This window comes from Pelodiscus sinensis, chromosome 20, assembly GCF_052426305.1.
Source record: "Pelodiscus sinensis isolate ZL-2025 chromosome 20, ASM5242630v1, whole genome shotgun sequence".
NCBI classification, from domain to species: domain Eukaryota; kingdom Metazoa; phylum Chordata; order Testudines; family Trionychidae; genus Pelodiscus; species Pelodiscus sinensis.
This window is the reverse complement of record NC_143071.1, coordinates 2275361-2287520: the sequence shown is the minus strand read 5'-3', so window position 1 is coordinate 2287520 and position 12160 is coordinate 2275361. Positions and strand designations below refer to the sequence as shown.

The following is a 12160-nucleotide window of genomic DNA, read 5'->3' as shown; positions in this document are numbered from 1 at the left end:
CACGGGGTCCAGCCAGGCTGGGACTCCGGACCTAGGCAAAGGTGGGGAACAGGTGCCGATCCCTACCTCAGCAGCTGAATTCCAGGCTGAGGTGCAGGCAGACCCCTCCTTGCAGAGGCTGAGGGACCAGGCTGGCCTCCGTGCAGCTCAGCCCCGGGGGAGAGGTGGCCAGGAGAGATTCCTGCGGGAGTGTGGACTCCTGTTCCGGGAATGGCTTCCCCCCAGGAAGGTGAGGGAATGGAGGGTCCAGCGGCAGCTGGTCGTCCCCCGAAAGTATCGCCCCAAGCTGCTGTATTTGGCCCACGACGTCCCCGTTGGGGGCCACCGGGGGAATCCGGAGCACCCGGCTGAGGCTGCTCCAGCACTTCTACTGGCTGGGAATCTTTACAGCCGTGCAGCGGTACTGCCGGTCCTGTGACTCCTGCCAGAGGGGCGGGAAGGCCCAAGACAGGAGGAAAGCGGCTTGGGGGTCTCTACCCCAGATAGAGGACCCTCTGGGCTTGCTGAGAGAGCTATGGGAGGGGAAGACCTCCCTGGATGGAGCATCGGGAGTGGAAGCCGCCCTGGCTGTCCAGAGAAGGCTCACTGGGCTCATGGCCCCGGCCCGAGAGACCCTGGCCAGGGATCAAGGCCAGTGGAAGGGCGGGTGTGACCCCCGAGGACAGGCCTGTGCCAGTCGCCCTGGAGTGGGGTGGCGAGTGGACAGAGGGAAGCCAACTCATGTGGGTCCTCGCCACGGCCGGCCCGAGTCAAGGGGAGCACCCATGTCCCCAGGGCGGGTTCCCGCGCAGAGGACCCGAACTTCCCTAGGCACGAGCGGAGTTACCCTGCTCAGTTCGCTCTCGGAGGGGGGAGAACTGTGACGTAGTGGGGGTACTTGCTGGGCTGTGGTGACCCCTGCTGTCTGGAGCAAGACCCAGCAGGGAAAACCTCACTATGCAAAGGTAGTGCCAAACTTGTTGAACCAGACACCCCCCATGGAGAGGAACAAAGGAAGGTGGATGCTGCCCTGGCTGGGGGGCAGGGCTGGAAGAGAGTTAGTTAGTTCCTGGCTGGAAAGCAGGGGAGAAGGAGCTGGGGAGGGGGCTGGGACTCCCCTATCTCAAGGGGGGCACTGAGGCCTCTTAGCCCCAGTTCCTGTAACCAGATTACATCTGTGCTGTGCTGTATCCTGGAGGAGCAATAAACCACCCTCAATTCCACTGGCTGGTGGAGTCTGTTTGTGCCATTTCGGGGTGCAGGAGACGGGGGACCCCCAACACGCCGTCACAGGGAGGCGTTGCCTTCCCAAACTACCAGTCTGACCCCGCCCACACGCCTGCCATAGGTCTACTGGGGGCGGAGTGCCCGCCCTCCCTGTGCCCATGCACCACCCCACCTCCCTGTGGTGCTGGGGGTGTGGCCTGGGCAGAAGGGGCAGGGTTGGGGGTGAAGCCAGGGGTTTGGCTCCTCCAGACCTACCTTCACCCACCGCCCACAGCTCCACTACTTCTTTCAAGCCCCCTCCCCAAGCAACGTGGCTGGGAGTTGGCAGAGCAGGCCGGGATCCGGTCACTCCACTTCCTGCCGCTGCCGGCAAGTGTGGGGCCAGGCCTGACCCCTGCTGCCAGCGCCATGCCCTCCACTTATCCCACAGACTGGCTGGGGCGCCAGCAGGCCCCCCAAAACACGGGCTGCAGCGCGGTTGCCCCGAACCATCCTATGGATGGGCCAGTTCTGCTCTCAAGCCTCCTTTATCCATCACCACAAAGCAGGAAAGCCCCAAACCCCAATTTTAAAATAACCCTTAGCCTCGCGCAGTGCCCAACACGACGTGTTTCGGGGGGCTACTGCCGTAGAAACGAAACCCAAGAAGAATGGCGTCTCTAAGGCAGACACAGGGCAGGCCACCTGATTTGCATCCGATCCACTGTCAGGTGGGGGATTCCCAATTGCGCCCCCCTCTCTCCTGCGCGGATAAGTCACCCTGGGAACAAGCACGCTCATCCCATTTTGTAACAAACACAATCACCATGATTTACAGCAGGACACGTTCGTCCAGCCCAGGGGCAGACCCAAGCCAGGATCTCCAGCAGGCATTCCACAAACTCCCGTGCCTGACACAGCCTGCTGCCCACCCCTACCCCAACACACACAGACTCAGGATGCAACCGCACCACCCCGGGACAGTCCAACCTCTCCAGGGCCTCTGCTGCTTGCCCTGTGGGATTAGCCGGCCTGGATGCTCCGGCCTGGGCGGCCCTAACAGTCTCCTTCGGTCTCTCCTCCAAGCAGCTCCTAGTTCGGCTGTGCCGGCCTCCATTCTAGCCTCTCTCTGCCCCTCAGCCCCGCTACTTTTCCCGCTGCTCTCTCTTTGTTCTTTCTGTCTCTACAAGTCCTCCCAGTTCCTGGCCTTGTCTCCCCTCCCCCCCTCCACCTGGTCACTGGCTCAAACTCTCCCAGGTGCTGCATAATTATCACTGCCTCAGCCCCCGGCCATGAGGCAGGGCTCCCCTCAGGTGCCTCCTGCAGGCTCTGCTCTTCCCCAGCCAGGGGGCCAGATTCCCTACACACACACCCAAAAAAAGTTTTCAAACTTTTTTCCCATGATCCAGCTGAAGAGAATTGTTGACGCTGCAACCCAACACAATGGGAGTAGAGGGTGGGCTCCAGGGGCTGGGGATCAGAGCTTTGGGGTGTAGCAGGGGGCTCCGGCTTGGGGGTGGGGAGAGGAGTCAGGGCTGGGGCAGGAGGGGCTGACCTTGAGCAGTTCCTGGTCAGCGGTGGGGCTAAGGCAGCTTCCTACCTCCCCTGGCACCGCAGACCAGGCTGCCTCCAGAAGCACGTTCCCAGCCCATGGGAGTGCAGAGCGAGTGCTCAGGGTAGGGGCAGTGCACCAAGCCCTGTGTCCCCCCCGCCAATCACTACCACCCAGGAGCCGGGCCTGCTGCCGACCACTTCTGGGGCGCAGGGCAGCCTGTGGTGCAGGACAGACAGGGAGCTGCCTTAGACCTCTATCATCTCCCCCCTCAAAGGTGCCCAGAACCTCCATTGCTCACCTGATCCCCCTGCAGCACAGAGCCCCAGGGCCCGACATCCCAGGCCCCAGTGCCGGGTCACGACCCCTTGTTTGAAAACCGCTGCCCTACCCTGACCGCCCCACTCTGTTCTTCTCTTGCTGTGGGGCCAGGACCACAGCCAGGTTCTTCCAGTAGGAGCCCAGTGATCCCTCCTGCCCTGCCTCCTGGCTACGAGGCCTCCAAGTAGCTAGGCCCGAGCACGTTCCGCTGGACCCCACCTCTACGATCTACTTGCCAACTCCGTTCAGATCTGCTACCCCAGCCATAGGGGTACAGGATTACATGGGCAATGTCTGACGGGGGGGTCCAGGCGACAGCCAGCACCGAGCGCCTGTCCTGCTTGAGTACCATCGCACGTCACGTGCACACATCACACAACTGGAGCCCTGCAAATCTGCGGCTATCCGCTTTAGAGCTGTGGGTCTCTGCATCCACAGACAGGCCGTACTGGGTCAGACCAAAGGTCCATCTAGCCCAGTATCCTGTCTGCCAACAGTGGCCAGATCCATGTGCCCCAGAGAGGGTGGTCCGAAGACAATGATCAAGCAATTTGTCTCGTGCCAACCCTCTCGGGCGTCTGACAAACAGAGGCCAGGGACACCATTCCTACCCCGATAGCCTTTTATGGACCTAACCTCGAAGAATGTATCTAGCTTCTCTTTAAACTGTGTTTAGTTCTAACCTTCACAGCCTCCTCTGGCAAGGAGTTCCACAGGTTGACTATGCGCTGTGTGAAGAACTTTCTTTTATTAGTTTTAAACCTGCTCCCCATTAATTTCATTTGGTTTCCTCTAGTTCTTCTATTATGGGAATAAATAACTTTTCTTTATCCGCCCTCTCCACACCACTCTTGATTTTATAGACCTCTATCACATCCCCCCTCAGTCGCCTCTTTTCTAAACTGAAAAGTCCCAGTCGCTTTAACCTCTCCTCATATGGGACCTGTTCCAAACCCCTAATCATTTTAGTTGCCCTTTTCTGAACCCTTTCCAAGGAGATCACATCTGCACGCAGTACTCAAGATGTGGTCGTACCATAGTTTTACAGGGGCAGTAAGATATTCTGGGTCTTATTTTCTATCCTTTTCTTAATCATTCCTAGCATCCTATTTGCCTTTTTGACCGCCACTGCACACTGTGTAGCTCCGTTTTCCAGCTGCAGATACAAAATTTGTATCTGCGCAGGGCTCTTCAAATAACGTTGCCTCTTTCTTTGCAATAGCCTACCGTCAGCGGGGCAATAAACCCAAGCGGCCCCCATCCACCTACCTCTGTCCTGTACTTGTGTGCTGATGGGCGGGGCCAGTTGCAACCCACAGTGGCTGCAGAAGTTGGGAGAAGCATCTTGAGACACGTAGTTGCACTTAGGGCACTTCATGCCCGCCCGCTGCCCCCTCGGGACAAAGTGTTTATACCACCTGTGTCAAAGCAAGAGGAGGAAGACAGACATACAGAAATGCTAAGGGCGGTGGCAAAACATTGCTTCATTAGTCACATGACTCTGGGCCCTTGCTAAATTTCACCCTTAGGACCATGAGAAAATGGGAACTCTGCCTATCTGACCTCCAGGCCTCACATAGTGTTACTTGGGGCATAAAGTGAACCAATCGCCCTGCTTCCCACACCTCACACGCCAGAGCACATTCAGGTCATTTCTTTACAAAAGCAAGTGCAAATATTTCAAGGAAAGAAATAATTAGAAGTGTGTTAAGAGACCAAAACATTCACAGAATGTGGGCCTACAAGCATAAGAAAAATACAGATTTGTAACATGCAAGCCACTATTTCCTCTGTGCCCATGTGGTCACAAGCTCAAGGCACAACTGTGCACTAAATAAACAAACTGCAAAACAAACTCAACTGCCTCCCCCATCTCTTTTCTTCCTGTGGAGTCAGTTTTGCTGCTTGCATGATAGTTGCCAAACAGCAACACAGGAGATAAAAATGCTTTACGTGCTCGGAAATGCAATTTGAAGCTGCAAAAACTGGTAGGGAGCTCTGGACTGAAGCTAATTTCAAACTCTTTTTTTTTTTTTTTTTTAAAGGAGAAAATCATTGGAAAGCACACTGATGAAGTCATTTTTTTCGGGAGCTGCAGGCCCTACCGGTACTCAGATTTGAATCTGGTTTACCTTCTTTCTGGAGAATCACAGTTAAAGAAGCGCTGACTAAAGAGGAGGTAACAGTAAGGAGGTGTCCAGGTTGCACAGTTTCTGTGTTCACTGGTTGCCTCTTGCCCTTTTACTCTAGAACGGGCCAGATTTTCAAAGGTGCCCAGAACCTCCATTGATTCGGATGCCTACAGGAGAGCTGAATTCTTTTGAAAATCCAGCCCTAAGCTCTTTGGAGCTGGGATTGGCTCATTGCCATGTGTGCACAGCACCATGGGACTGGGGCGTCAGGCCTTAGGGCTAGGCAAAGGAAGCAGAAGAATGAGAAACACAAGCCGGGGATAGGGGAACTTGGAAGTGGGCAGGTAGGGGCAGGGCTGCAGGTGGGAGGCCAGGAGGTGGGATGAGCAGATGGTGGCTGCAGGGTGGGGGCACAGGGGAGGAGGAAGCATGCAAGGGGAGGCCACAAAACCTGCCCCAGGCCAGGATGAATTATAAACCTCCCCCACTCTGATCCCCCACCCCCCCCGGCCAGGGCAGCAGTCAGGGTGAGGCAGACAGCCCCTCCCTCAGGCAGGGAGTGGGGGCCACCCCCAGGAGAAGGCCCCCCCAGCCAGCTGTGCATGGAGGGAGCCCCTCCCCTTCCGAGCCCCTTACCTGCAGCCTGTCCTGCGCGAGGGGGCGGGGCGCAGCGGCAGGGGGCGGGGCCAACATGCAGATCCGCTCTCAGCCCCTCCCGGCCCGCCGGGCACATAAAGCTTCCTCCCTGTGGCTGGGCTCCCATGCAAATGAGCTCCGCCGCTCGGCCAATGGCGAGGCGGTGAACACTAGCTGCGTGCAAATTGCCCCTCCCCCGCCCCCAAGAGCGAGGCGGAAGGAGGCATTTCCTGACTACAAGTCCCAGGGTGCATCGGGCGGTGACGGAGCGCGGCCGCCTGGGCCGGAGCATAACAGCGGGGCGGAGCCCGCCCCAGCATGAGCAGCAGCCGGGCGGCCGCAGCCCCGTTACCCGCAGCGCCCAGCCCCGCCCCCCCCAGCCCGGCGGGCCGGGAAAACGGGGACCCCCCCCAGGCCGGGAAGGAGGCAGGGAGGGAAAGTGGGGCCCCCCCAGGCCGGGAGAGGAAGCGGGGACCCCCCCAGAAGAGGCGGCAAAGCGGGGCCCCCCAGGCCGGGAAGGAGGCAGGGAAGGAAAGCGGGGACACCCCCCCAAGCGGGGAGGGGAAGCGGGGACCCCCCCCCAGGCCGGGAGGGGAAGCGGGGACCCCCCAGAAGAGGCGGCAAAGCGGGGCCCCCCAGGCCGGGAAGGAGGCAGGGAAGGAAAGCGGGGACCCCCCCAGGCCGGGAGGGGAAGCGGGGACCCCCCAGAAGAGGCGGCAAAGCGGGGCCCCTCCAGGCAGGAAGGAGGGGGGGAGGCGGGGACCCCCCCCAGGCCGGGAAGGAGGCAGGGAAGGAAAGCGGGGACCCCCCCCCAGGCCGGGAGGGGAAGCGGGGACCCCCCAGAAGAGGCGGCAAAGCGGGGCCCCTCCAGGCAGGAAGGAGGGGGGGAGGCGGGGACACCCCCCAGGCCGGGAGGGAGGCGAAGCAGAGACACCCCCCCCAGGCCGCTGGCGAGGGGGCAGCGCTCCCCGCGAGCGGCCGGGGCTGGCAGCGGGGTCCGGCTCGCCCCCAGCCCCGAGCCGCCGCTGCTCACCTGCGCTCCGCTCGCTGCCCCGGGACCCGGCAAAGTTTCTGTTTCTGCGGGGGGGCGGCGCCGGGCGGCCGGTGAGTTTCGCTTTCCGCACGTCACCCGGGGCAGCGCCGGGGGGTCGGCCCCGCCCCGCCGGGACTGGGCTTACTTCGGGGCCGTGCAAAAGGCACGTCCGGGGCTGCAGGGCTCGGTGCCGGGGGGGGGGGTCCCCCGCAGAGCCTGGGGCGCGCACCGAGTGTCATTTACCGAGGGATGCCTGGCTAGTCCGGGGGATTCGCTCTGCTGGGACCAGGTTCCGTCCACACACAGCGCTCGGACCGCGTCTGCACTGAGCCCGCTTGGGGGAGGGGCTTGAGGGAAGAGGCGTGGCCAGCGATCGAGGAGGGGCGGAGCCTAGGGCAGTGGAGGCATTGCCTCTGCCCTCCCCCAGTGGAGAGGAGTCATGGGGGGAGGGTGCCCCGCATGGTCCACCTCGGGGCAGGTCTATGCTTACAGCGCTGCAGCCCCATAAATGCAGCTGGGCGGCTGTAGGGCTTCCTTGAAGACAGGAGTTACTCATGGGTCACGGGGCAACAGCCAGGGCCACAGGAAAAGCTCTGTTGGCTACAGAGTTAGATCAGGAACTGCAAGAGATGGTTCCCCATAAGCCCACAGTGCGTATTCTACGGGACCATCCTGTGGGAAGTGGTCCAGGAACACCTCTGTCGCCATAGAACTGTCAAGATCTAGTGGGTTGCATCAGGACTACTTGGCCATCAATCCAGTGTCTTCCCTGCTGTGCCACAGATTTCACGTGGGATCTGAGACACATCACTAAGCCTCCCCGTGCCTCAGTTTCCCTTCTGTATATTGAGGCGGAGGAATGTGATAAATGTGTTACAAATTGTGCAAAACTTTGAGCTCTTCTAGGAAGAGGAGGGCGGTGCCGGAGGAAACAAAGTTTTTTCAATTTGTGGATCTCACGCACTTCAACCCTTTAAAGTCCCCGCTGTCCATGTCTTCACTGCTATGGTTACTAGTGCTAGGCACCGTCCAGCATAATTTGTGATGCAGATGTACTCAGGGAGGCATCTCCGGAGTCCAAGAGATGCCTTCTGGCATCCTACCCCTTCCTGCTGCAATTCAAAATGACCTTAGCAAGTTAGAGAAATGGTCAGAGGTAAACAGGATGAGGTTTAATAAAGAGAAACGCAAAGTGCTCCACTTAGGAAGGAACAATCAGTTCCATACATACAAGATGGGAAGCGACTGTCTAGGAAGGAGCATGGCGGAAAGGGATCTAGGGGTCATAGTGGACCACAAGTTGAATATGAGTCAACAGTGTGATGCTGTTGCAAAAAAAGCAAATATGATTTTAGGTTGTATCAACAGGTGTGTTGTAAGCAAAACTCGTGAAGTCATTCTGCCGCTCTACTCTGCACTAGTTAGGCCTCAGCTGGAGTACTGTGTCCAGTTCTGGGCACCACATTTCAAGAAAGATGTGGAGAAATTGGAAAGGGTACAGAGAAGAGCGACAAGAATGATTAAAGGTTTAGAGAACATGACCTATGAAGCCAGGCTTCATGAACTGGGCTTGTTTAGTTTGGAAAAAAGAAGATTAAGGGGGGACATGATAGCGGTTTTCAAATATCTAAAAGGGTGTCACGAGGAAGGAGAAAATTTGTTCCTCTTAGTTTCTGAGGACAGGACAAGGAGTAATGGGCTTAAAGTGCAGCAGGGGAGGTTTAGATTGGACATTAGGAAAAAATTCCTAACTGTCAGGGTGGTCAAATATTGGAATAAATTGCCAAGGGAGGTGGTGGAATCTCCCTCTCTGGAGATATTTAAGAACAGGTTAGATAGACATCTGTCAGGGATGGTGTAGACGGAGCTTGGTCCTGCCTTGAGGGCGGGGGGCTGGACTCGATGACCTCTCGAGGTCCCTTCCAGTCCTATTATTCTATGATTCTATGATTCTATTCTATGGCCCTGACCTTCCCCAGTGTCTCTGTTTGCCTGGAGGAGGAGAGAAGGTTTCTCTGTCTTATCACCATGGAGCACTCAGGGCCTCTCTCTCTCTCGTCTGGAATGCAGCCCATGCCCGCCTCCGCTCTTGGAGGCCTGCTGGCATGGCACATCTGGTTTGCCATGAGCAGCAGACAAAAATATGCAACCCGGGGGCCCACTGTGGGGCATGGTTCTGACACCCCTTTTCTCTGCTGGAGGCTGGTTAATTTATAGCCGGTACAGTTGGGTGCATCTCACAGCCAGCCACCTCCCCCAGATTCCTCTGCCCTAGAAATATTCAGAAAAACCCTCCCTGCAGGCAGTTAGAGACAGCCCCCTTCTGCCTCTGCAGCCGCAGGGGCACAAGGAAACGGTTGCAAAATCCTCGCTCAGTGCAGGGCGAGGAAAGGTGCTCGGTCCGGGCAGCTCTGAGACTCACGGCTCGCTCTACTTTCAGTTTCATTTCTCTGCTGCCTGCTCAGTGTTGTAGCTGGGCTGTGGCTCCAGACATGAGGCAAGGAAGGCGGGGGAGGTGGTATTTCTATTGGACGACTCTGGAGGAGAGAGAGAGAGAAGTGTGCGAGACCTGAAGAACAAAGGCAGCATATCCCGTCCAGTGCGCTAGCCCTCCAAAGAACGAGGGTGGGGGGGAAACGAGCCAAACGCTCTGGAAGTTCAGCCCCAGAAGCGCCAGGAGGGGAAAACACGATTCACAAAGCGACTGCTCTGTCCCTGACCTACCAATCTTCATCCTCAGACGAAACTGCCTCAAAGACGGCTCTCCCTCTGCAGGCTGTCCACACGCACACCCCAACCCACAGGCTCCGAGGTGAGCCAGGGGACAGGGTAGAATTAACCTGTGGCTATAGCTATAGAAACAGTCCCCACAGTTAAACTCGGGTCCCAGGATTCGGATCCCTCAAGCCTGACTGCACCCCACTTCCTTCCTGTCAGCTTCTGGACACAGTGCACACAGGCTACGTCCACACTGCAGCGCTATTTCGGGATACCGGAGTTATGTCAGAAATAGCTATTCCGTGTCTTTTGAGTGCACCCGTTAGTTCGAAATATAACAGGCTCGCTATTCCGAAGCCCCTGGAAGCCGCATTCCAGAGGACGTTTCGGAATAGCGATTTATTTCCAAATCAGTGTTGCGTAGACGGCTCCACATTTTGAAATAAGCCATTTTGGAATTGACTCGAAATAAGCTCCACAGTTTGCATAGCTCACATTGTGTCGCTTATTTCGAGCTTCGGGTGCAGCGTAGACGCACTCACAGAGTTGCTGCTTCTGTGGAATCAGAATCCCCCAGTTCACCAGCTTTGCCTCCGCTTGGCACCCTCCTTCACACCCGGCACTTAGTTGATTTACAAGTTCATCGGACCAGGCTTAAGCTCGAGAGTCCAACAGAAGCGAGTGTAAGGACTGAAAACGCGGTTACAGAAACATCGCCCATGCATTCTAGAGCGGATACTTATGAACCAGGCCCTTTGCTGGCTAATGGACACCCCATGGTCAGTCCCGACGGCACTTGGCCAGTCGAGAGCGCTGGGGTCCACATTTCTTGAGATCGCCCACCCCGGCAGTGTCCCCTCCATGATGCATGTCATCCAGGGCCTTCTGCATTCTACCGTTCCAGACCTTTGGTCTCTTTCCCCAACCTGGGGTGTTTCATCACCTTCCATTTGCCCCCACAGGCCTCATGCACTACAAAGGGACCAATGCCTAGCCTGTAAAAGCTTGGCGGAGCTGACTGTTGTGCTCCCTCTTCTCTCAGAGCCACCTCAGCCTCGGTGACCACCAGCGGCTCTGAAACACATGCCACCTTCCATCACTGCGCCAGTGTTTGCCATACAGAATTCCCCCAGTAACAATGACAACCAGCGAGTGCTTAGCTTTTGGCACAGACTGCATGTGCCCTCCCCCCTTCACTGAACTATCAATTACAGGGGAGATGCCCTGTCTAGACAAGTCCCTGGGTGCCTATTATATATTTCAGAGAGTCTGTCTGGTCATGTGTCTGTTTACGAACTCCTACACGGTAAGAGCTAGGACCACCACATTTGCTATACAGCTTCCTCTTATTGTAACTCAAAGCAACGTCAGGGTTTGGTTGTACCAGGACAATGGGATGTGCCTGGAATGCGAGTGTCTCATAAAACGGAAAGGGAGGGGTCTGGTAGCAGGGACAGTTATACTCTGTAATGACCACAGGGGGCAGTAAGGAGCCAGAGATGGGGACTGGGACAGCAATAACCCCATTGGGGCAGGGATAGAAAGATTTGTGTGTGTGTGTGTGTGTCAGTCGAGGGACACGTGCCCCTCCCCTTGCTGTGCCGATTGCAGCTGCAGAAGCCACAGACAGGCGAGAATTTGCGGCACGTGGTCCCAAGCTGCTGCGGTGAGAGGGATCTGTGGTTGTCCTCACTCCCCGAGGCAGCCTGTGCACTGAAAACCCTTCCTCCCCAGCCACACCCCAGAGCAATGACTTAAATGAAGAGAAACAAAACGTATTTGAGTTAAGGGCCCGAACAACACCGGGTAAACCCTCCTCACTGAGTATCCGCCCTCTCTTGCCAGTACAGGGGCCGTCAGTCACAGGCCGTGCCTGGGAGTTTAGTCATCCCTGCAAATCTAAGAGAGAAACCGCGTCTCCAATGAAGGGAAGCCCAGACTGGGTCCTTGGTGACTAGAGTTTTATTGTTCTTGGGACAGAGGGTCCCCTTGCAAATGCTCCCTCCCGAGAGGAAGAGCAGCTCAGATGCTGGCTCAGAAAGGTTCCATCCTCTGTAAGCAGAGGGCCCCATTCCCCTCTGCTGAGCACCTGCTGTTGCTGTGCACACCTGGTCCATGGCACAGCAAATGCACCTGCTGCTTTGCACGGCGGCATCGCCCATCGGCCTGGAAAATGACCCCTCCCCAGGCGCCAGGGAGGGGGAATCAGGAGAGTGTCCAGAGAAGGGTCAGTACGTAACAAACACTGAACTGCACAGCAGCAAAACAGCCCAGTTGCCTCCTCGCCAGGCACATGTGGGAGGCCGAGCCAGAGACGTTCAGGGCACCTGAGGCTGGCACAGGAACAGGTCTGCCCTGGCGGGACAACCACACCTGGCACAGGCTGAACCTGCTAGCCCGGCACCCTCGGGATCTGGGGAGGGAATTGGCCATCGGAGGGCGATGTTGTCTAGCCGCAAGGCCAACACTTGCACTGCTGGCCAGGCTCTGAGCAGACATCGAGGGGTCAATTAGAGCTAAACGACAGCCCAGAACCCTGAGAGCCAGGCCTGGTGGCTGCAAACAAGCCGTCTGGGACGGCGG

General features: G+C 57.5%; 1 protein-coding gene across 7 annotated transcripts in view; it reads right to left on the bottom strand.

Moving 5' to 3' along the window:
- The window catches only part of RNF213 (ring finger protein 213), a 109416-nt gene extending 102191 nt beyond the window's left edge, over positions 1 to 7225 (bottom strand). For 4 of the 7 annotated variants that reach the window (XM_075904101.2, XM_075904098.2, XM_075904100.2 and 1 more), the window contains exons 1-2: positions 6860 to 7039; positions 4328 to 4476 (exon numbers count right to left, since the gene is read on the bottom strand). In XM_075904101.2, coding sequence (XP_075760216.2) covers positions 4328 to 4436 — 109 coding nt within the window. In that variant the 5' untranslated portion in view covers positions 4437 to 4476; positions 6860 to 7039. Of the gene's footprint in view, positions 1 to 4327; positions 4477 to 5826; positions 6205 to 6859; positions 7041 to 7102 lie in introns of those variants that run through there. The other 3 variants (XM_089771832.1, XM_075904097.2, XM_089771833.1) reach the window with 3 other exon arrangements.
- Positions 7226 to 12160: the final 4935 nt, after the last annotated feature.